This window comes from Motacilla alba, chromosome 2 (assembly GCF_015832195.1).
Source record: "Motacilla alba alba isolate MOTALB_02 chromosome 2, Motacilla_alba_V1.0_pri, whole genome shotgun sequence".
NCBI classification, from domain to species: domain Eukaryota; kingdom Metazoa; phylum Chordata; class Aves; order Passeriformes; family Motacillidae; genus Motacilla; species Motacilla alba.
In genome coordinates this window covers 57913006-57939219 of record NC_052017.1, presented here as the reverse complement: position 1 = coordinate 57939219, position 26214 = coordinate 57913006, and the positions used below count along the sequence as shown (strand labels likewise).

The following is a 26214-nucleotide window of genomic DNA, read 5'->3' as shown; positions in this document are numbered from 1 at the left end:
AAATGAGAGTTAATTACAACAGGTACCATCTGAAGTTTGTGTGGAGTTAAAATAGCAACATTGTCTTTGGCTTTATTAATATATTTAGCTTTTTTTCTTGTTTTTTAGGAGTGTCCTGAGGTTGTCCTAGCAGTGGAGAACAGGATTCATCACTGCATTATGCCTTGCTGTCATTGCTTTGCTGTCTACACTTTCATCCAGAACACCCCACTGGTGCATTAGGCACATTCACATTCTTTGCAGGCAACAGAAGTAGAAAATGGTTGTTTATTCCTTGTCAGGATTCAGTTTTACTGAAAGGCTGTGCTTTACTGTACCAAGTCGTCAAATAAATATCCATCTTAAATCCCTTTTAAAGGCACCATGTGGTTTTAGAGCCAGCAGGACTGTTTGCAGAGGTATGACTCAAGGGGTGCCATGCTTCTCACCAACCTGAGCTGATGAAGAGGATTTTTCTCCTTTCATTCCCTTTGCCTAACTTTTTTTTTTTTTTTAAGATTGTCACAGCAGCAGCTCCTCAGGTCAGTTTCTTAGTTTTATCCAAGTATTTTTTTTAATTTTAAAATATTAACTACAACTCTGTAACTGAAACTTCCACACTACAGAAGGGTGAATCCATTCTCTGCATGTTTAACAACAATGAGTTTGAGATAAGCCCCTATATGGAGGGAAAATTGAGATGTTTTGAGCAGTGCTTGTAGTTGCTACCACTTACCTTTGCTGCTATTAACAAATTGCAGTTTAACAGACTGCACTTTCAAAGACCAACTGTTTGATGTGCTAATTGTTTTCTAGCACACAGGATGGCCAAAACCATAGGATTTGTCTTTCCTGGCAGCACCCAAAATATGACAGTGGCTTTCCATACACAGGGAAATGACAGACTCAAAACCAGAGAATGTAAATGAACCCCTCCCCGCCCCCCCCCCCCCCCCCCACAAAAAGCCCCAAAACTTGAGGCAGTGCCTTGTTCTTTAAATTTAGCTGCTTCTGAGGTTTCTTCTGATCTGTGATTCCCAGAGAAATCATTCTCTTCCAAATAAGCCAGTATGGTTGGGGGGGCTTCCACTGGCTCAGCCAATGTATCTTCAGGCTAAAAAAAAAAAAAAATCCCAAAGAACGGTTTAGAGTGAAGGCTTATCACATGTTTTAGAGGAAGAATCACTAAATTACCTTCCTCAAAGCACAGCAATCGGAACTACCACATCTGTGAAGCAAACCAGAATTCTGAGAAAAAAAATAGTGTAGTACCTTTGGACTCCATTCCTCCAAAGGAAGGGATATACACTTGAGAAACCCATAGAGAGGGAGGAAACCACAGGCAATGGACACTTGTCGGATCTGTATTTTCAGGTAGGACCTTTGGCTTGGTTCATTCCAGCTTGGTTCATTCCAGCTTAGTATTGCTTTACCTACTAAAGTGTCTTTATTTCAACCCATGAGTTTTCTGACTTCTCTTCCAATTCTATGCCCGTCCCACTGGTGGGGCAATGAGGAAATGGCTGTGTGGTGCTTGGTGGCCAGCTGGGATTGAATCACATCTTTCATAACGAGGAATAAAAGCCAAAAATTCTACTATTGCTGTGTGTAATTTTGAATAGTGCAGTAATTATGAAGATTCTTAAACAGAAGCTAAAAACAATAGCTAAAAGAATGTATATTTTTCTGGATAGAGAAGCTAGACATATTTCCTGAATTAGCTACAGTTTTATCCAAATAAGAAAAAGTCAGACACAGTTAGATTTCCTGGATTAAATATTGTGGTGTGATGTAAAATGCAGAGGAGTCGTCAAACACTGGGGTGATTTTGCTGCCATTTGGAAAAACCCAACCTGGCTGCAAAAATTCAGGAAAAGTAAAGTGCAAATCCTTTATCCAATGAGGAATTACCCCATGCAGCAGTACCAGTTGGGGCCAGCTGCCTGTCTTTTGATCACTTGGAGAAAGATGAGAGAGGAAGGACTGTCTCAAGAAGCCTCAGAAGTATCTTATCAATGCGTAGAAGATCTTCATGAGAGGGAGTAAAGAAGACAGACCAGATCCTTCTCTGTAGCCAGTGAAGGGAAAAGAGACAATGGACACACATTGAAATACAAGAAATTCAGGCTCTATGTCAGAAAAGAACCTGCATTGAAACACAGAGGCTGTGGAGTCTCCATTCTTGAAGAAATCCAAAAACCAACTGGCACTGAACAACCTGCTTACTGAGCAGCCTGCTGTATTTGGCTCTGTTTTGGAAAGGGAATTGGACAGGGCAATTTTCAAAGGTCCCTTTCAAATGCAACTAGTCTGTGATTCTGCACAAAGCACAAGGCAGGCCAAAATGAGTTTAGTGAGCTATATGTAAAAGGTAAAAAATTAATAAAATTTTATTTAAACACATCAGGAGCAGAAGTCTGGGTAAATACTTAATAAAGTTATAAAAAGAGTGATCAGAGAACTTGAAGTCTATAATAGGGGAAAAAAAAAAACCGGTTTTCTTCTATTCATGTAGACCCTGGAAGAGCTAAAATTCCTGCAGAAAAATATTCTTGGAAAACTCAGCAGTGGATATGACTAAAACAGAAGTCTTTGTATGAAAAGGGTTGGAAACGCAGTAAGTGAATGACAGGACATCACAACCAAAAATTATTTGCCCATGGGTTCTGTAAGATTCAATAGTGAAATAGCTGAAGTGTGTACAATATCAGACAAATGTGAGCGTAGTTTCTGTGAAGACATTTCTCTAAAAACAACTGATTTTCTCTAAAGGAACCAATGAGAACTTGTATTTAAAAAAAGAATGCTTGACACAAGCAGCACGGAAAGCTTCATGGTGAGGAATGGACTAGAATATTTAAGCCTGGTACAAAAAGTGAGGAGAACACAATGTGTTGGAAATCTCTAAAAATGGTAAGAAACAGCTATTTACTCTGTTATCCAGTCAATTAACCACCAAATGAGAGCTGCAGTCAGCATGTTCAGAAGGGCAAGAAAAAGGTGCACGTCCTTCACAAAACATGCCATTAAATTAGCTGAGGAATTATGCAGCAGGAATCAGAGGGTGGTAAAATTCTCATGTGTTAAAAAAAACCCAAACAACAAAGCAAGAAATTCAAGGATTAATAACTCAGCTGAGTTCTAACCACATATAGTCTTGGTGCATGCATTTCCTGAGATAAAAATTTGTGCAGAGTAAGTGTGTTCCCAGGAAGTGTCACATATATTTTCCCAATCTTGTATTATACTCTTCCCAAGATCTGGTTGCTGATTATTATCAAATAGACCAGATTTTTTATCTGGCACTGTGCCATCATTCTCATGGATGGGTGCACATTGTTCTCATGGGAGCCTTTGGAAATTGCCAAATATGAAAGCTATTCATCAAATCCAGAACCCACCCTTAAAAAAGTAATATTAAAACAGAATTTTAATGTAGATAAATCAAATAAATTTACCCTTATGGGAAGATGAGAAGGTGCAAGAGCTTCTTGTGCTTCAGAGCTGTCATGTTCTTGAATGCTGCCATTGCCACTGCTGTCCCCTGAAGCCTGTGCAAGACCCAATTATTGGGAGGAAGATCATAAAAGTCAGGGAAAAACATACTCCAAGGAATTGGCTATTTAAATGCAGAAAAATACTCCTTTTTTTGGCTGGTGAAGCCTCAGTGTCATTATGATGTTAACTTATTTCAGTACTTACAGCATTCCATGAAAATGACCCTTCAGAAAAATAAAAGCCATAGTTTATTTCCTGAAAGCTTTTTTAGACAAAACAAAATGATACTTTTTGAAAAAATAGGTTTGGGGGTTGTACAGGAAACAAAATACAACCCACAGATTGTTTTAAGCATGATACAATGTTTCCAAGAAAAAAAAAATCCACATTTAGTGTTTTGAAAGATGTCAAATGGAAATTTACTTTGAAATCTCTGAGGCACTGAGGTAGTGTTTGTAAGAATACTTACATAAGGGTCATCATCTTCACAATGATCTTCAGCAGCCCTTGGGTCAGATTTGATTGTCAGATGTTGAATCGAGCCCTAGATGGAACACCAAAAACATTTAAAGGAAGTAATATTTTAAGTAGCATGTGTGAAGGGGAATGAGGGTGGAGGGGTGAGAATTAAACAAAGTAACAAAATACACCAAATTGTGTTCTGATTTACTTGGAAAATCGTCTAAAGTATAAAATTTTATGATAGTAATCCAAATTTAAGATATAAATATGTTCACAAATTTTTCTTTTACAAAATGTAGAGCAAACGGAAGCTGCCAGAATGTAATGACTGTCATGTCCCAATGACACTATGGTCACCACACTGCATTGTTAGTGCCCCAGCTGAAGAATCTAGTCCTGGATTATGTCCTACTCACTGTCAAAAACTCTGGGTTTTTTAGGAAAGGAGTGCACTGCAGCTCCGGAAGTGGCATGTGAAAACCATGAAGGGAATACCTATAAGTGATTAAATGAGTCAGGAGGAAACCAGTTTAAAACTTTCCACAGTGGAAATAAAGGAGATGGATTTTCTGATAATAAATGTTTTTTCTTTCAGAGTCACAAACTGTACTCCTCAGTCCGACATGCTGAAGGAGCAGTAACAATTTGATTTAAAACATTTAACTATTGCTTCTGCAAAGACTCAAAGTGCTTTAAGAAATGTGGTGGATGTTTCCTCATTACAAGATCTCACAGAGTTAGACATGATGCCCACAATAGGGCACAAAGATAGATATTCAAGTTGAGAACCTGTTTACATATAACACACAACCTAGAATATTTTAGAAAAGTATAAAATTTTTGATTCTATCTTTAAAAATTCTCTAATTTATCTGCCTTTGAAAACTATGAAACTCATGCACTTGGTGCCTCCTGAGTTTTCTGGTCTTCTGAGCCAATAGCTCTGTAAGTCTCAACATGCTATTTCTCTCGAAACTTAATGGGCAACTCAGATATTGATATGATGTCAGATATTGACATATCATATCATTCAGATATTGAATGATGTCAGACTGACTGAACAGTTCACTGAAAAATCATACATGAAAGGAGGCACAACCAATTATGCAGTCTCCCAGAAGTGATCTTTTTTTTCACAGTACAAGTGAATCACATTTGGAAGACACATTTTTTTCCTCTTGCTCTAATCTGTGGCCCTGGATGATAAAGAAAGCAAAATGGAGAGCTCTAGTGTTTCCCAAGTGTCACTGCTAGCCAGTTCCTCCAGCTAGGAAAATCATGGACCAGTCTGCATGAGAGGGGTGGTAGGTATGTGATATTTACTACCTCTCTGGGTCTTGTAGCTGCTGCTGCCTTCCATGTGAAAACTGGTTTGCAGCATCTGGCATCACCACTGATTCAGCTATAGTTGGTTGTTGCCTGGTTTCTACTTTTCTTTACAAGCATCAGGGCTAGATTTTCCTTTGGTTTCAATAAAACTGATGACAGTCATGTCCTTTTGTGTCTGACAACCACAGCCTTAGACACATGAATTCCCATTAGCCAGGGCAACTATTAATTTGCACAATCTGCTACGATTTGTTTCTGTTTTGGGCAATTAATGTAAACAGTTGTTGGCATAGAAACAGAGTTTGAGTGAGGTTCAAGAATTTAGTTTTTCTACTCAAAAGCAATTGTGACATACAATGCAAGAAGAAATAAAGGCACGGGAACCTAGACTACAAGTCACAATTACTACTAATGAAGCACTCAGAGTATTGGCTGAAATTTATGTACTCAATACAACATACAGAACAGCCTGTTTTTGTGGAAATGCATTACAGTGTCATCCACCATGCATTTCTGTCATCATATTTACAGATTTATTGGTGATCATCTCAGCAAATGATCATCACATGTGTTTTCCAAGTGGGATAATATCCTGGGCTGGAAGATGTGGGTGGAGGTGTGTATTCTTTTGCCATCTGTTAGAGGCATGGCAGTTATCTTCTGTTAATTGGGCAGTTTTTCTTTATCTCTTCCACAACCAATCCTCCCTCCAGGGAGAGATCTTCTGTTAATGGGCCATTAAATCTCACTGCATGATGGATAAAACTACATCATCCCACTGTGAGATGCTCCGCCCAGAGGGAGGAGCCAAGCATTCCTACCTGGATGTAATCTGAGATTTTGGGACACCAGGACAGACTTTTCCACTGGATTCCCAGAGGAAGACCAGGCCCATGTACCAGCACTGGATCTTCAGAGGAAAACTACACTCTCCTACAGAGCCACTGCTTCAACAGAACCACATCTGTCACTCCAGGAAGACTGCAGCCACCATTTAATTGGACTGCTACCAACACCCTGACCAACAGGGTGTCAGGTCGTATTCTGAAAGGTTCTGAAAGGGTCTGAAAGGATCCACTCTGTTTTGTGCTGCTGCTTGACTAATTTAGAGGTGACATTAATCTCACAAAACACAGTACAAGTTCTGAAGTACAGGAAGTACAAAAACAGGACAGACAAAGTGTGACATTTTCCTTTCCATTTGACAGAGTTGATCTCACACATAGTGTCTGCTCTCAGTGGCTGAGAATTTCAGTCAGGATGAAGCAGAAAGGATGCTTGCACTCAATCTAAGAAGGCTTGGGAGCCTTGTAGTAGTGGTTTTGGTGCGTTCTATTTCCTAAAGCACCTGATAAGCTTCAAATGACAAATTGTAAAAATACACCATTACCTTCCAACTATCTGTACCTTTGATGACATAATTTTCCTTATGATCTTGCATATGAACACCTAACTAATAAGAATTTTAATCATTGGCTTTACAGTAAAGTATTCTCAGAAATTAAAAAAAAATATTTCTGTGAAATCTGCCCTTCTTAGAAAGTCCATGAAAAATTATGTGACATATTTACTTTTAAATTTCTAATATTCAAACCAAAGATCTGGCTTAATATCTGGACTATTAATAAAATTCTGAGGCTCTCAGAATGTTTGTATATTAAACCAGAGGTTATATAACTTCACTGTCCAAACCCTAGCTAGGTATGGAAAATACAAGCTGTATGATTTGACTCTCACTTGGGATATAACCACATTAAGCAGGACTTCTTGGGTAGGGAGTACATGCATTAAACACTGAGGCATGTGAATTTATCAGACAGCACTTACTGTGAACTTTTCCAGTCCTGTGGCTCCTGCATTACCAACAAATATGCCAGAGCCAGATTCAAATACCAAGGTTCGAGCAGGCCTTTGAAACTGAAGCCTCTGATACTCTTCACAGTCCATGAACAAAGCAATATCATTTCCCTCAACAGTCACTGTAAATTTATTCCACCTGTTAGTCATCACTGGCACTTTAAAGGAAGCAGCCTCTCGGGAGATATGGGATCCAGGCTCTGTGTAGTACATGATTATCCTCTGGGTGCTGTCATCAACTGGTGAAATCCTCAGTCCTAGGTAGATTGTCTTCTGGAAGGCATCTGTTATTGCAAAGAGCACTCCTCCACGATCACTGTTTGGTTTCACGGTAACCACAATAGCAAAATCTCTGTAGAAAGGCGATGGTATGATAGCACTGGTCAGCCGGCCGATGTTGGAATCTGGACCAAAGCTGTAAGCTGGGAACCCTCCATAGCCCGTGACAAAGTAGACAGAAGGAGGAAGAGGGACTCCGATTAACTCCGTGAGGTCAAGGTGTCCTTTCGAGCCTCGTTCTGTACATGAGAAAAAAAGTGTTATTTGTCCTTGAGGTACATGGCCCATTTGACTTACATGATTTAAGAAAGGCCTGAAAAAATGAAATGCAGTGTTGTTATACCAGGCACATACTTCTGATACTTCAGGCCACAGTCCAGGTAGTGCTTAAACACATCTTGCTATGTACCCACGCCATTATTTGTCCTTTGACTAACCAAGATTACTGATATGCTAAAGGAAGGCACAGGTAAACATTTGGTGAAATTGAATGGCAACAAGTATTTCCTGCAACACATATTTACTTCAGCTGTCCATAAACTGCAAAAAATGCTGAATGTGCTTGCATAGTGAATTCAGTGGAAAACTAGCAACATTTGATTTCTTAAATATATCGAGATCCTTTTTTCTCAAAAAACCAGCAATATTTCTCTACAAACAGCATGACACAGTTTCACAAAAAAGGATAAAAATTTACAGTGGGTTTGCTTTATCCCTTGCAGTTACCTATGTCTACAACAGAGGTTAGATTTTATTTATGCCCTATTTTCACATTTATCTCTTAAATTGCACTGCATACATAACAAATACTGTTCAGCAACCAAAACACAGTTTTGAAAGGAGAGTGTTTACACTTCAGCAAAAAGGCAGAATTATGTATCTCTGCCAAACATGCCCAGAGAGACAACTCCTATTAGGTAATGAAGGAGCAATGACAATAGCTAAGTATCTGCACCCAATTTTAACTAGAACCTTGGGGAGGCACACTCTAGCAACATACCAGAAACACAACTACCAATTTTCTTCTTCTAAGAAGTAAAAGCAAGCAAGACAAGATAACATTTTTAATCATAGTGACTAATTCAGATCTGAATCTATACAGAAATTCTCTTTCAATTTCTAAATTTACTCAGTTATCTGTGACTATAACAGCTATATAGGCTGAATAAATGCAAATGGATCAATAAAGGAAAAGGTATGACAGTTCATCTGAACACCACAAGCAAAATGAACTGAAATTGCTTAAAATACCTGATTAAAATCAGGCAAAAATAAAAGAATATTACTCTTTGCTCTGTAAACTGGCAATCTGGTTCTAATGAAGAGCTAGAGAGTTTATTCAGCTGCAATGTACTTCTGTTATTCATTGCTCATATGCAGTACCAGCCAGGAATATGTATGGCAAAGTGTCTTCCATTGTACTAGTGGCTTTGCAAAGAAATTGTAAAGTGTTTTTCCTGTGCCAAAGCACAGTTGAAATAAATCCAAATCTATCTTATTCTCTGTACTTCATAATCATAGAATCAAAAAAGTTGGAAAAGACCTCCAAGATCATTGAGTCCAAACGTTAACCCAGCCCCACCATGTTCACCACTAAACCATGTCCACAACTGCCACATCCACAGACCTTTTGAACACTTCCAAGGGAAGCTCACTAACTGAAAAAAAGGCTGATGTGCTTCATACAGAAACAATTGACCTGAAATATTTTTGAAAGGATAGATGTTTAATTTAGAAAAACTAGCTCCTCATCCAGAAACCAAATCCCTTTGGCACTTGTAAATGCTTTGCCAGATAGATTTTTTTCCTCCTTCCCAAAAGCTTAAAAAGTGGATATACTTATTTTCTGGCCAAATGCAGCTAACAATATTTTGATTGTGAGTCTAAGACTGGGTCAGACTGTTTTCTATTCACACATACAAACACATAAAGAAACCTGCACTACAAACAAAATACACAAGCCATTACACAAGGTTAAGAAGGTAAGGAAAACAGTGATCTTGAGGGATAATACAGGAACCTGATACCAAAGCTACATCCAAAGAGTCATGATAGAGTGACCAACAAAGGAGATGGGCAAGGCCCTCACCTCTGACCTAGACAGAATTACCCATCTCAGTCTAATTTTAAAATACGCAGTTCCAATGTTCCAAGTCTGAAAAAAAAAAAGAAGTATTGACAAGTCCTTGGACAGCAGAATGCATCCTAGGAGCGAAATTAATAAATACAACTGTAGTTTTCACATTTCCCAATCTCAAGGGAAGATTTAGTGATTGGAAAGGAGCCATTCATTCTCCCCACACAATGTATGGAGCTGCAGTCTAGTTGCAGTGTCCCGGTCACTTACCCAACAGTAATAGACAGAGCCCCAGTCACAAACTCCTTTAGCCTCTGAGACAAACAAAACATGTTTGCAAAAGGTGGCAGCAAAGACAGCAAAGAGTCAGGATTTTCATTTGAGTAAAATAAGTCAGAAGGCCCAGGAAGTGAGGCCCAGTGAGGCTGCAGTAGAAGCTTGCACCTATCCGTTGCAGAAAATCAAAACGGAACAAGAAGTGTCCAGCCAAATTCCATACTTGCAGCTCATACCAGCTTTTAATGGATTTATGAGGACCTAGAGACACAGTTAAAAGCAGAATTCAGATCTATAGCCACATGTTTTCAATTATGTCTGACAAAATTAATGTGTCTCTAATTCTCAATTTATTAATAAAATAAAATAAAAATACTCTCTTATTCCCTTACATAAATAGGTAAATGCTATGCTATTTTAAGTACCTGTAAGCCAGCAGAGAACTATGTTGTATCAGAATAGTTTTGTTTCAAACACTACTAAGGAACTGGATATTGGGGAGCATCCAGAATTCCTCTCATTTATATCCATGCTACCTAGACCTGCAGCACTGGAAGTTGTAGAACAGAAGCAGCTTTAACATTAGCTATATTTTATCTCAACCAGCATTACCCCCTTAATTGGGATGGTACTTTTATAATTTATAGCTATGAGCTGTGCTGTACTTTGCATTTGCTACTATTTGTTACTGTATGTCATAGTTGGAATTGTTATAGAATTTGCTGATAGTTGGCCATTCCCACTGAGTAGCTTCAGGGACCATTTGAGAAGCACCAATGTGTAGTAAAAATCATAAGGTAAGTCAGTATATGGAGGGTTTCAAGACTGCAGACTACAATAGTAGGGGTTAGGTTGTTGGGGTTTTTTCTTTTATTCCAATTTTTTGATGTAATTATTTAGGCAGGATACAATTTCAAATCTGTGGGATTTTAAAATGCTTTTTCACTGCTTACAAGGGATTAAGTACAGGAAAAAAAAACCCCACCTGCTTGGACCCTATTACATTTGTTTTAGATGTTGAGGTACAACCACAATATTTATATGTTATAAAAGGGAATGAAGGCAGAGAAAGGTCCACATTCATATAATTTAACCTATGACACTGTGACGTTTTGGTTAGGAGCCTCCTTTCAGATGCAGCTTCTGGCACTCACAGCACTGCCTCTGGACTATGCACATGTGTTATGTCACCCTGGTTGCCTCCTCCTCATGTTTTCCCTCATGGAGCAGGGTAGCCCCAATGCTAGGCCTGATGCAAAACCCTTGGATGATCAATCTGCATAACAGAATCATAGAATTATTTGGGTTGGATAGGACCTTCAAAGTCAAGTATTTCCAGCCCCTCTGCCACGGGCAAGGACACCTTTCACTGGACCAGGTTGTTCAGAGCCTCATCCAACCTGACCCTGAACACTTCCAAGGATGGGGCATCCAAGGCTTCTTTGGGCTACCTGTGCCAGTGCCTCACTACCCTTGTAAGTAAGGAATGTCTCCCTAACATCTAATCTAAACCGACCCTTCAGTTTATGTGTCTATCCATTACATGCCCTTGGGAAAAGTCCCTCTCCAGCTCTCTTGTAGGCCCCTTTACTTGCTATAAAGTCTCCTGAGAGCTTTCTCTTCTCCAGAGAAGATGCTATCAGGATGCTAAATTAAAAGCTCTAGGAATATGACTAGAATCCAGAATTTTCTTACAAATAGTAATTTAAAACATGAGATTATTCACTGGGAGTAGGGTGTTTCTGATTCCTGTTGTCTACAAGAGCTCATATAAAACTTGGAATACCCACAGTCCCTGTTTCTACCTGCTACACCACACTTCAACACACTTAACTTCAAAGGTGGTGTAAACCATACTGTCACACAGATTTTGGGAAACTACCACTACAGAGTCAAAGGCTACAGGGTTACAGATAAGGACACTGTTTGTCAGTCTACTTTTATCCATGGTTTCACCACTAGAAAACAGAAGCAGAGTTCAATGGCAAGGCCCTCACCTCTGACCTAGACAGAATTACCCATCTCAGCCTAATTTTAAAATACGCAGTTCCAATGTTCCAAGTCTGGGAAAAAAAAAAAAAAAGAATTATTGACAAGTCCTTTGAGCAAAAGAACATGATTGGCAGGGGTACGGTCAGACCAACCCAAATCACACTACTGCAAGACAAACACACTGCTGCTGTCTTCCTCCCTGTGAGAACATGCTTCAGCCAGACTATCTCAACTACATGAATACAAAGACTGAAGCTACAGATGTTTGCTGTATTTGGCCCCAACCACTTACACTTTAGCAGTACTATTCATTCACCTGATATTTTAAGGATTGTCCCATTTAGGATTTCTATTATGTTTATAGCTAGAAATGCCTGTTAACAATTATTCAGGTAAATCAGCTGCCACATTTAGCCCAATTCTGCTCCAGGTTAATGAATCATGATGGGTACATAAGGGTCAGAATAACATGCTCAAGCATGTTGCTATTTGCTAAATATAAGAAGTCAACCACCCCGTTGCTAAGACTACGACAGCTGATTTTAACTCACTCAAGGGAGGGCTTGAGTGTCTCCACACAGATGGGATTGGGATGGGTGCTGGCTTTTGAATTAAATTATTATTTTCCCTTTGTTTCTAGCTTAACTTCACCTAGTGTTTCCCCCTGCTCCTCTTCAGACACTTTTATTGGAGCTGCTCCTGGCCCATGCCTGTAAAACTCCATTCACTCCATGGTCGTTGACTCTCATCCTGTGCAAGAACAGCTCATTTCACTGCTGTCCACTGCTGCATGAGCCTTGCTGGCAGCTCCTTTCCATGTTCTTTTAAGGAAATGAGAGAAAAGCAGCATTTTACTGAGGCTTTCATAACCAAACCAGGCTCAGAGTAGCCAAGATCAGGCACTTCTCTGTCTGTAAACTTGAGCCAAGGTGACCTTGTTTCCCTGTCCTCTTCCTGTCCAAATAATCATAACTCCAGGTTGTAAGCTCCCTTTCCAGCAGCATAAATAAACCATCTCTGTCTCAGTGGTGCAGTGCCTCTGCTGACTCTGCTCTGCATTCAAAGAGATGCTGTAACTGTAACAGAGCATTATTTCATACAGAGCGCAGTTACGATGTGCATAAGAGAATTATTTCTTCCCTGCTGCCAAAGTGCTTTTATTTTGAACTAACAAATATTTATAGCACCACTATTAAGCAGAGAAGGATTTCCACATCTATCAAATAAAACTTAATCAAATACTGCAGAGAGAAAAAGAAGGGGAGTATTGTAACACAGTCCCAGATGTGCTGCATGAAATGGAAGAGGCCAGCATCATTGCTGCTACCAGGAAAAACAGCACTGGTTCTGCTTGAACACATTTTTAGCTGCCATTAATACACTGTTGGAAAACATGGATAGAATATATTGGTATTAAAGGCTGCAGCACTTCCTTCCAGATGCCTCAGGAAACCTCAGAAGTGTTTTCTGGTGGTGTTGCACACCTGGAAGTCAGGCTGCAGCCAGCAGGGGTTGGGGTACTCACTGACACGCCCGGGCACACACAGGGCGGGCATCCTTTGAGAAACCCGCTTTCCAACACTTTCCGCCGGCTCCTGCTTTTACTTCATTGTCATTCTGCCCTCTACTGGGGGAAAGAGCTTAAATATAGTTAATTAAATAGACATCTATTTTGCACAAAATATTGTTTGGGGGCTCCCTCCAGTCCCCGTTTTATCTTGTTTGAGAAACTATATTTAATTTCAATGCTTTCAAACTAAACACCACCACCACCATACTGATCTAATACTGCACTATTTTCTTATTGTTTTACCAGCTGTTCTTCTAGAAGACCTTCTATATATTTCTGAGCACCTTTTTTTGTACATAAATCCAAAGCTTTTTAATGTGAACTCAATGAACTGTTCTCCTATAATGACAAAAATCTATGTTTTAAACACAGTGGTTTCCTTCAGCCACAACAGTAGATAATAAAAAAAATACAGCATATACACTAAATATTCATTGTTCTTCTTTCCTTACAAACAAACAAGAGGAAAAAGTAGGAAATGTTTAGCCATTCAACTCCAGTAGTGAGGCAAAGCTAACTGAGCTGTTAACCAGGTCAAGAGACTGAAACCACTATCTGGAAATTCAGAGTCCTTTTTCTCTTTCTGAGTTTGCAGCCCCCTGACATTTGTGTGGCTTTGCTCTACTCCTACCATGTCAAGCTCACACTCTACTTATGAGGCCTTTAGAGCCATTTAATTACCTGTGAAAAGGATCTTTTTTCTCATGCTAATCCTTTGGGGATGTACCAGGCTCATCAATTTCAAGACATTTTTCTTTATAGTTGCATATATTCCATATGCATTAGCGGAAAAAGCAGAGGCAAATAGCGTAAAAGCCCTTAATGGAAAAAGATTTCCAGACTTGCTAGGACATCCAGAGTCCTAAAGATAACTCAACAAAGCTAACCTGTGTAAGAATTACAGAGTCTGCCTCAAATATTGCAGCTGTTCAATAGCAGGCACCTGTGACCAGGTTGGACACTGACTTTATGAAACAAAGTCTGTGGTGATGCACATGTGTAACTGTGAGTGAGCAGTCTGATTGCCAGCTAGAGAGACAAGTAGCCCTTAATGACTGCAGGAGAGCAGGAGCTTTTGTATTTCACCACTAGGAAGCAACACAGCACTTCATAAATCAGATGGGAGCTTTGGCTGAGGAGAACATTGCTTATGAACCACCAGTGTCAGTGTCTGCTGTGCAAGCTTTTTTACAACATCTAAGCTAGGATGTTTTAATTTCCATTACGTGTCTAACAAAGCAGATGTGAATTATCATGCTACCCTTCTTCTTTCACAATGACCTTGAAAATCAGACAAAGTACATTGTCTTCTGTGTATTTTCTTGGGGGACTTGGGGGGAGGGGATATATCGCTGTTCTTGTTTTGTCTTTCCCTCTCTCTTATTTTATCTTGAATTTTAAGGGAGAAAATGATCAACAGCCTCATTGCAAAACAAAAACAAAAACAAAACCAAGTATTTCTAAGATGATGAAGACAGTTGACTTTTAAAATTCTGGCAGAGGGAGCTGATGCTCTTAGATTTAACTGTTGTACATGCCAGCAGAGAGTCTCTGCCCAAATGTGGAAAAACAGACACTGGCATAGTCTGGCACACTGACCTGAATATAAATTTTCATCCCATATAAAGAGGTTGAATGGGAAGCTAGGATAGAGAATACTTAATCAGCAGCTCCTGCAGTTTCCCCTGCTGTCTTTGCCAGACCCTGTCTCCACTACAAGGTTCTGCCATGGAACAGGGGCATAAGAAGGATATGGACAGGTGGGATTCATGAGTTACAATTTGCTCAATAAAAATTAGAAACCCTCAGCCAGAAATGCTCCTTTGCTTCTCACACCTGAATGACCTGAACACTGCCTTCTCCCTGTGTTTCCCATGAGAATCATGCCTTCCTGCTTTTCCTCTGACACTGTGAATGACCCAGAAAGCTCTCTCCTGTCAAGAAATCTTGCTCCTGACAATCATGTGCATAGTCAGTGCCTGTGTAAGAACACAAATGTCATGCTCCCTGCCCATGCCACTGTCAGGACATTTGTTTCATCACAGCAGTAAAAGTCTGTATGTTCAGTGAGCCTTCAGGCCAACTTTGTATGCTGTGTGCATTTTGATCTTGCAAGCAGACCCTACCCAAGAACACCCAAGGACAAGCATTATCTCAAATACGGCTTGAATGGGTGCCTGCAGGGAGTTGTTGAGTGGAGCATGAAAGAAACAAAGTGATGATAGATATTTTTGTAGTTTCTACAGTCTGTCATGATCTCTGTGTGATAGAGGCTGATACATTTATAACACAGCGTCAGAGTTTTAGGCACAGCATTTTAAGACCTTCCTCACAAAGCTAAACTGAGAGTAGAAAATCACATAATTCCAGTTCAGATTAGGTGAGAACAGAAAAATATAAATATTGCAACAATTGAGGTTATGTTTTGGACTTCCTGGTTTGGGGGTTTGTTATTGTAGGTTTTTATTTTTAAAAATTAAGGGCTACAAAACCCAGTAAGGTAATGAAAAATAGAGGATTTTTTTATGCATCCTTGACTCTTCCACAGCACTTTGAGACCTGGTGAACAGTGTGTCTCTCTCAGATGACTAAGCTATCCATCCTTTTACTCTAAGCAACAGAAGTCGATATTCTGTTACTAATGTTTCATTTTTAAGTCCTTAGGAGGACTTCTATTGTCTTCCAGGAGCATCCCTTTCATAAATGTTCTTAAATTTATGCACCCCATATTTATAATTTCTTTTTATCCTTCTAAATGTATTCTCATATATTCTTTACACTTTTGGATTTAGTAGCTAATAGATATGATTTATAAAAAGCCAGGATTCAGAGAAGTTAAAAAAAGATTGTGAGGTAGATGATATGGGAACAGTAAATATTAGAAGTGTCTTGTGTTGAACATTAACATTTCTGACAGCTAAATAATTTTTTAGCATGAACGCACCAGTAAAAATGTAGAAATAAAATCTAGCAAACATAGCCCTTCTTTTTCCATCTTCCTATTTCCCAAGAATTTCATTTCCCAAGAGCCGTGTTACAGTAATTTTATATCTTAGTATAAATCACATATGCTTTTATTATGCTCCTAGTTTTTTGCCTTTCCCCAGTGAACACACTGAATTATAAAAAAAAAGTTGAGTGATTTTAAACAAGATATCATAAAAATGTCATCTCTAGTCAAAAAGTTCTAGGTTGAAATCCTGGCTAAGGTCCTAAGTGAAAGACCTTCTGGTTTTACAATGATTACTTGATATAAATTCCTAGAATTTTGTGTTATGATTGGATTCTGTTGCTAGGAAAGGGTAAGCACTCACTAAAGCTTTTCCAATATTTAAGGCATCTTATGCAAATATGTTGTTTTTCCAAACAGTCCCTCTCTAAGTGGAGACACAAGTACGTTTCCCACCCTTATTCTGTTCCTGATCCATGAGGTTTGTAAGCATTTAATGGCCATCAGGCCCCTGTGTCTTTGTCAAATTTGGTGCATAGAAGTTCAGGCTCAAAGCAGACTCAGAAATCATTGCATAGACACGTGCTGCAATAATATATGCATTAATTCCGAGTGAAATCAAGTTAAACTCAAAGCACTGTAATACCTGCCTACAGATATCCTCTCAAGCACAAATATAATGGGTTCTTTTCTTCAGCTCAGTGGAGTAACTACTTTTACTACTTACAAACCACAGATTTCCCACTAGGGACCTCACACATGGTCTCATGCAACACTAAACTAAGCAAATCTGGTTTCAGCTACCTGACTTCATTAAAAAATATTTTGCCAGGTATCTTTTAGAGGAATTGCTATCTTTATTAAGAAGAATGCATAAGTTTTCTTTAGAAGACAAATGAAGATGAAAAGACAAATGAAGAAGAAAAATGAGATGCTGCATATAGGTATTTTACCCTCTTCATACAGATGGAGAATGCACTGCAGTGACTTTACTTTCACCTGGCTTCAAATTTGCACAGCCTCATACATTACATCATCCATGTTTTTGGGACTTTTCCACAACCAGAAACTCTGGAAGTTCGGATAAAATCCTCAGATATAGACCTACTTACTGCTGTCTCTGTCAAATAGCTCAAAAAGCATCAATCAGTTTTACATATAAGGCTTATAATATTTTTTTATTTTCACTGACATACTACCATGGAACACCAATAAACTGCTGACTTTTTTCCAAAAAGACACCATGCAGAAAGTGACCATGCTATGAAATGTGTTATTCTATGTAGATGATGACCAGAGTGTAGCTTTCCTTATAGCGCAGCTGGATTTTCAGGCATGTATTCCTCTTTTCCTTGTCCATCCTTGTCCACCTATCATCATAAGACCCAAAATGCAGGCTCAACCAGGAGCTTGAGAAACTTGAGAGAGATAAAACAACCTTTCACCCTGATTCAAAGCTGCACTTCTCTTGTGTATTTCCACAGAAATATGGCAGGAGCAGCGTGGCAACATTGGAACAGCCCCATTGATCAGACCTTGCCAGCAATGTAGTTCACTGTTTTAATCAGGATCTAGCATGTAAATAAGATCTTTTATGTACAAATGTATGTACCAAACCTCGAGTTATCTAGCTGTGACATCATTGATCACTGCCTGATGACTAAATTAGAGAGACCAGATAGTCAGATCACAATTAACCATAATAACACTGACTCAAAGTAAAGTAGAAGATAATACATTTTCCAGCTTGGTAACATTAATTTTAACAAGTCTACTATCATGCAGAATTATTGAACTAATTCTGATGTCTGTGCAGCTTATTGCCCTCATGAGCAGTTCTCCACTGCTTGTATGCAATGTGAATTAATCAATAGCTTCTGTCTAGAATAACTGAAACATCTGTTATATTTTATTCAGGATTTAAAGCTGTATGAACAAAGGGGGAAAATGATTTCTTTTTAATCACACAGAGAATATATTATGTTTTACATATGCATGGCCAAAAATAATTTCATTTCCTCCAGAGTATTTAGAGAATAGATGAAGTCTTATTCTTGGTAAATACTAAATTTTTGGTTCACTCAAATGTTATTTGAGACAAGAGCTGAAAATAGAGAAAGAGATAAAAGTAGCATACAGCAGTAATTCTTAGGTCTTGATACTTGATATACAGTTGAAAGTCTTTCCTAGAGAAGTCTCAACTGCATGCTGTCCCTAACTTGAAAAATATAGCTGATTTACATCTGCATCCAATATTTATAAATCCATTTAAAATGTGTTGGCATATTGGCCTTCTGCTTTTAAAAAGTTAGTTGACTCAGAATGTTGTTCTTTTGGCTTAAATTTCAAAGGTTACTTTCTCAAGGCCATTAGTGTTGTGACTAGAATAAGAAAGAGTGATGTTCTTAGAATTTATTGTGTTTTTCTTAATGCTCATTTGAACCAAAGACTCAGAAAGTCAAAAAAAGAAACTCACATAATAAGAAACAAGCACAATGCTATTGGCATTTTTTGCATTTGATTATATGCTTTGCTCTATACTTTCACTGTCTGAGCCCTCAATTGTATTTTAAGACTCTGGTTTCACCAATTTCACTCATGATAAGCACAGCTGTGTGTTAGTAATAGGACAACTATGCTGCATAAAATTTTAATTAGGTCTGAATTAAAGCATGCCTTTTGATGGGTCAGACTCTAACAGAAGTCTCCAGGTAGTGGAAATTATAGCATCATGCAGCCTAAAGGCTGTGTTTTCCATGCTTCGAGCAGTGAGTTCTCCAGACCTTTCAGCTGTCTGCTCTCACCTCCTTTTTCTTCCACCATCAGCTGGAATCACCTTCCTCCTCCAACATTCCCTATATAGTCAAATACCACCTCATCTTTGCTCTTTGTTTAGCAGCTTCTTGGCAAAACCACTGGACAAAGACATGCCATCCAATGTGCTGAGCTGCAGCCTCAGGAGGCATTTTTCCAACTGCAAGCTTTATGACAGATCTTTATAGGCAGTACTGTTGCCCTTTTCCCTGAGAACGTACCACAGCTTAATCTTGTTCTCTGGCACATGCAGCACATACCGCCAGACCTGTGAGCAGTAATGAGCTTGTATGAGCCAACAGGCACCAAAGTCTTCAGTCTCTTCTGAGTCTGTCAACATTCTCGTCAAAAAAAATGTCACAGTAACCCTCCAAACTTCCCCTCTCTGTCTCCCATTCCCTACTTACATTTGCAGACCTATTAAGAAAATTTAAGGTGAACAGGATCTAACTATCCTCTCCCTTGCCAGTCTTTGAAAAGAATATTAATCTTATATGGTTTAATTTTTTTTTTTTTTGTTTTTGCAAACTAGTCTTGTCATTGAATAGTAATACCTACATACACTTTTCTAGGCATGCGGCAATAAACATGACTGCTCTGGAATCATAGAGATAACCTGTTCTTCTGGCATCCATAGGTCACAAATCCTGCTGACAGAAACCTCAATATGTTCAGATTCATTCCCTGGAAGTTGACCATTAGGGCTTCAGTTAACATTCAGTGATCTTTGACCTTCTCTGTACATGCTACTCTGTGCACAAAATTCAGCAGTAATGAAAGGTATTCAAAGAACAGCAGAATCATGCTGTAGTAGGTTAAACCTGAAACAGTTATGAAAATTGAGGAAAAGATATTGCTGTTAAATAGCTTTTTTGATTCTTTGGAGCTCTGTACATACAGTCAAAAAAAGAAGTGTAAGTAATTTTCACATGGGATGAATCATGTTAGTTCTGCTGCTTTTAGCACGGCAATGATAATTTTACATAATACAGCAGCTACTCTCAATACCCAAATTGAGACTGGAAGTGTGGAAACACATGGTTGATGGCAAACCCAAACTTGTAGGCATCAGTTATTTCATCACTTCCTTATTTAATCATCACTCTCTTGTTAAAACGCTAAGTATGTTCCATAGAAACATAAACTACAATTTGGCATGATCACGGCAGCTGAATGCAGGGGGTATAAACAGAACATTGAAATTTGCAATGCAGAGATTGAAAGATCCATCCCCAAGAACTATTCCATCTGGAATAGTGAGCCAGGTCAGTTCCCAGTGGTCTGTCTGGCAGCTGCATTGCTTGCCTTGGAGCAATACCAAGGAACTAGCTGATACAGCCTGTGAGGTCATACGTAGGGGCTTTTCTGTTATTTTGAAGTAAGGAAAAGAATCACAAATTTACTTTGGCTTATAGAATGCAAATACAGGACCTCAGACTCAATGGGGCAAGAGGTTTATCTTGGATCTGACAGGATGTCTCTTTCTGCAGCTGAAATTTTGTGGTTCTGTTACATGACCACATAGCCAAAGTCACATAGATATTAATGTATTTGGCTATACTCTCATATCTGGAATCTGAACATCTGCAGTGACCTGAAGTAACCTAGTGAATTCTGGTAGGCCAGAAAATAAAGACAGGTTTTAAAAACCACTTAGTATATACCTAGAACTGTGTCACAGCAGACGTTCTGTGCCAGACTGAAAGGGAATAAACAGAAAGATACACATTCTGATCAGTAGGAAAAACAGTCTTCAAAAGAAATACCAGAAATACTGCCAGCATCTTTATCCATCTTACTTGGCAATTTTTGGTGGTTAATAGTAACTGCTATTAATTACAAAAAGTAATATCTACTTAGAAACACAGTTAATGGCAGATCTGCTAGTAACAAACAATCTACTTACAAACTAGAGCTGTATCTGAATGGCAGCATAATACATGTAGATATAAAAGACCTGATGTTTTCACCATTGTCCTTCCTTTTATGACTTTTTTTCATAAACACTTTTGGAGAAAGTGGTACCCTCATCCATTGGTTTGATTAGTGTCAAAGACTTCAGGATGTAGCAAATCCTCCTTGTAATCAAAGGAGGAATGAGCTGTAAAGAACTTGACAGAGCTTTTTTATATATATTCATATTTTTACACGCACTCACACATATGTTTTCCAGAGGAAATGTGGCTGGAGAAAAGAGAGCTTGGATCCTTTGAAGTGTCTTATATTTGTAGCTATTAGAGGCAACTTTCTCAAAGAAGTGCCAATGATCTGACACACAAATCTGATTTATTATTATAATCTTACTAATTTATATAAAAACATGAAGCGAGGATGGAAAGAGGATGGAGCCAAACTCTTTTCAGTGGTGCTCATGGACTGGAAAAGAGGTGGTGGGCACAAACTGAAACACAGGAAACCCTCTGAGCATGAGGAAACCCTTTCTCACCCTGAGGATGACTCAGCACTGACACAGGTTATGCAGGGAGTTTGTGGAATCTCCTTCCTTGAAGATATTAAAAAATGGTCTGGACATGATCCTAGGCAACAGGTGAGCAGGGAGACTAGACCAGATGACTTCCAGAGGTCCCCTTCAACCTATAAATGGACTATATTTATTTTCCCCAATTTTTTTTTGTCCTTTACTTTCAATGCTTTTCATAGTGAAAAGACCCACTGACCAACTTCCCACTTGGAAGCAACACTTTATTGACATAATTATTATGTTATCTAAGGAGAAATTGTCTAAAAACCAAAGACTGAATAAATCTTGCTGTGCAAACACCCAGACTGCTCAGGTAGTTAACCATGATAGCAGGTGATGCACCAAAAGCCTACAAGCCTGAACTCTCTTGTTGATCAAAGCTGCTGAGGTACATGTGAGTATAGATACGTTTCTACATTAAAATATACATTTATAAAAAATTAACTTATATAGTTGTCACTATATAATGATAAAAAATTTCTTTCTGAGACTACATGAAACAAAACATGGAAATGTGACAAATTAATTCAAATTATGTAACCACTCTGGAATTCCCATAGACATTAAAACAGTATGTGGTAGCAGATTTATTTTTTTTTTTGAACAAGAGCTGCTCAGTCTAGTTTTGAAGCAGTTAGTGAAGTGTTTGCTAACAGCAGGGCCTTATGCTGCTTGATCCAGTTTTGCCTATGTGGCAGCTATAGATATTCCAGTCTAAAGATCAGATATTTATTGCTCATTCATTTCCACTGAGACAAGTCTGAAATGGGTCCTTGTATTTGTACTTAGTCCAGTAGTGGAAAAGAATAAAAACAAAAGCCTAATTCTGTGCCATGCTTCCTGTACCCAAATGCAACAAACATGAAGATGTGGACCTCTTCAAGTAGGAATGGTTGTGGTTTTATCTCCTGAAAAAACCCCAACCCAACCACAAATAGTGGACACAAGGCAGAGAAATAATATGCTGAAAAATGAAAAACAAAGCATAGTCCCTCCACAGACAACTGGGAAAAAAACAGACCTCCCATTGAAAATTTATTTTACTGTTGGGTCATTAACAACTAACAGGACTGAAGCATTTTCTTACTGTAATTACCAATAAAATTACCTGACTGTGCCATTTTTGAGTAAAAGGAGACTTTGTTCAGGCCAAAGAAAATCCCTCAAGAGGGATTGGAAATACTTTGCGGACTGTGATTATTTTCAAGCACCCATTTTGTGTTTGCTTTACAACTTTTTTAATTAGACTTTTTTAATTGATTAAATCAGTCCCACACAATTCTTATTATACAAAAAGAATTACTTTAATAGATGCATTGATATAAATTATCTCATTGTAGAATAAAACACAAAGCCATGCCAAATGTCTTTGGATTATAATTCTGACATGGTTTAACAATACAATAAATTTAGATTCCGAGGTTTCTGCACTTGTATAAAAATATCCTTGTCACCTAATATTAAGGCAGAAATTTCTAGTTTAGCTTTGTAGAGTCTGCCTTTACAGTTTGCCAGGAATTGTTTGTTTCCTTGCTGGTACTATAAAGCCTATATGATGGGATTGAGTCTTGAGCTCAGTTAATGAGCTTAATGTTAAAATGTGTTTCAAATTAATGTTTAAATTTGTATATTCCTGAGTTGCCCAATACTGCAGCCTACTTCTAGGTGAAATTATAACTCCTTCAGCTCTTTCAGAGGACTGGGTCTTGACAGCTGAAATTATTCTACTTGGCTGACAGATTTTCAGTCTTTTCTTTCAATTTCTTGTCTGTTGGAAACTGTGAAATATAATCAAATCCACAAGAGATTTTTACAGTACATGCATTACTCCATTATTATACTTCCCAGAGTTAATTCTCTTCAGTGAACTAAACATTCTCCACTACAGAAAAGAAACAGTACTTTACAGAACACATTAAGTTTCAACTTTTAACAATTTAGAGCCAGGGAAATATAAATTGAAATTACTATTGAATATTTGTCACATTTTTCTATTTAGTTTCCAAGAGGATCCCAGCTGAAAGATGAAGCAAGTTAACTGGACACCGAAACATAATCCTGCTTCACTTTTTTATTCACGTCTTTATAATTTCATCATACATATTTATGGTAGCCATGCTCGTGACAACCAGTTTTAAAATTAATTTCTCAGTTTTCATTTTGATGGTAAAAATGGATGGAAATTTATTGTTTAGCTTGTGAATCAGATTAATTTATGACAAAATGTGTTTTAGCTCAAAAAATTAAGCCCAGCAAAGTATCATCTGGTAAACATATAATCTAAATGTTATATGCCTCAATCAGATCCAAATCATGATTGCAAGAAAATGGGATTTTTTTTCAAAGCACACACTGCTTGACTGTTTTCTTTGTACAAAGTGCTCCAGTAGCTACCTTTCTCTTTCTAGAGTTTCCTACATTCCATAGGAATTTCTTCCATTCCTTACATTGATCAATGGAGTTACTGTTTGATTTACAGCAGTCTTGCTTCACAGTTTGTGAAAGATGTTTTTCTAGGTGCAGATCTGCTAAAAAAAGGAGCCACTGCCATGTTTTAAATATTTTTTTGTGAAGCGACACTTCATTTGTCCCCAGCATGCTAAGGGTTATATGAGGCTGTGAGGAGCAAAACTATTTATTTTAGGATCACATTTAAGAACTCAGATTTTTAAGCACAGATATTGGAAATCATATTTAGAAGCAGGCAGAATTTTGTGTTTATTTAATATACTCCCCATGCACACATTTCACAACAAAATGTTTTCTAATGCCAGTGAAATAAGTAGATCATGTAGAAATATTTGATTACAGAATAAAAGTAACTTCTCTTGAAATAGTTACATCATTTATGTATCTAAAATGTAAGTTCATTTTTCATTCCCATCTTTTCAATGCTGGCACCGGAACTGCTTAAGATAATAAAACCAGATACTTCTTCCTTGGCCTTAGAGTACAAATCCTTCCAACACAGACTGGAATCCAGTGTTATATCAGGGTGGGATGGAGCAACAGGTACACAGGAGAGGATGACATTGCCAGTGCTGCTTTGCAGAGCCACCTTCCCAAGAAACATGATGTTTTGCTTTCAATTGCCAGGCTATAGGGAGTGCCATGTATATTGACCCGTCAGAAGGGTTGAAATACTAATCTCCAAGTAGGCCCACCACATCTAGGAAGTTCAAGGCTAACCAGGCTAAGCCAAAGCTGATTTGCTCTCATAATAATCATCATTTCAATGGAAAGTTGGAATAGATGATCTTCAGAGTTCCTTTCCTTCACACCTACATTTCCATTATTCTGTTTTACAGGTAAAAATAATCTTTTGTAGCTGCCATTACTTGCTGATAGGTCACTGTGAATATTACTGGGATTTTCTTCACTATGAGAATGCTCAGACCATATTTCACAAACTTTAATGCATGCACTTGAGCCTGCTCTACCAATTTGTTAAGAAAATAACAAGACTTTAGAAAAATCTTGATGCAGCAGGAGTTGTAGACCGAATTTCTTTTGAAGTAACCTTTACAAAAAGGTTATAGAGAAGCACGTGGTGGTGCGAGGGAGCTGTAAGCAGCAAATGCTAGGAAATTGGGTGAATAGGGATTGCAGTAAAAAGGAAACCTGGAAGATGTTGCGGTCTCCTGGAGTGTTGTGAAAATCCAGGCATGGTAAATGCCAAGGCTACTAGCACCTAAACATTCATACGGCTCTGCTTGCCAGGTATTTTCCCTCCTAATAATGAATACGAACACAATCCTGGAACATATAGAAGAGCAGCTTGCCAAGTTCTGCTTCTATCACTTTCAGAAGATACTGTATATTTTCAAGCTTCATCTCAAAGTATCCTTAGGCTGCAGGATGGTGGTTTTTAGACTGGTTCAGAACAGTACTTAGGGATGTATCTTTTGGGACATCACCCCACAGATGTGAGTACTCATGCTTCTAAAAGCAGGGACATACTCAAATACTCTCCTGAGCTGTGGCTGTGCCTGTCTTCTTATTCATGATTATCTCATTATTAGAAAAGTAATGTGAAATTTCCAAAACAAGACTCTGACAATCAAAACTCATGGTGTATTTAAAATGTTGAGCATCTTAGTGCTTTTAAAAAGATGATAAAGATTTCCTCTGTAGTCTGGTGATATCCTCACTGTTCCCGACAACATAGTTTTGTATTTTCTAGCTAAATCTATGTAAAATTTACATTTTGCGAAGCCTCCCATAGCTACAGCAAAATAATCCTATCCAATAGCATTACTGTGAAAAGTTCACAGACATCCTACTAATAGGCAGCAGTAACTCCCTCAAAAGTAATGCTAATGGCTAAAGGATTTCTTATTTAAAATGGAAAGCAAAAGCACCTTTGTGCGAGGAGTTACTAAAATAGATGTTTCTTAGACACAGACAGGTTGTCCAGCTCTGTGTTACTGTGTAATAGTGGATCTAGTTGTTACTGTGCTTCTTACAGAACTGATTTATCCTTGTGTAATTCTTTAATCTGACTGCAACCAGTAGGAAATCAGAATTTTATTTCATCACTCATCATACATACTGTGGAATAGATCATAAAATGGAAAATATTTTCCGTGCAGCAGGGAGGGTTTTTTATATTGAGCATGCTTGATGTGGCTGTATATACTAACAGCACT

General features: G+C 38.3%; 1 protein-coding gene across 1 annotated transcript in view; it reads right to left on the bottom strand.

Moving 5' to 3' along the window:
- The window catches only part of COL15A1 (collagen type XV alpha 1 chain), a 117592-nt gene that overhangs the window by 71063 nt on the left and 20315 nt on the right, over positions 1-26214 (bottom strand). The window contains exons 3-6 of the mRNA XM_038127659.1: positions 7096-7643; positions 3947-4021; positions 3438-3530; positions 967-1093 (exon numbers count right to left, since the gene is read on the bottom strand). Of these exons, the coding sequence (XP_037983587.1) occupies positions 967-1093; positions 3438-3530; positions 3947-4021; positions 7096-7643 (843 nt within the window). The remainder of the gene's footprint in view (positions 1-966; positions 1094-3437; positions 3531-3946; positions 4022-7095; positions 7644-26214) is intronic.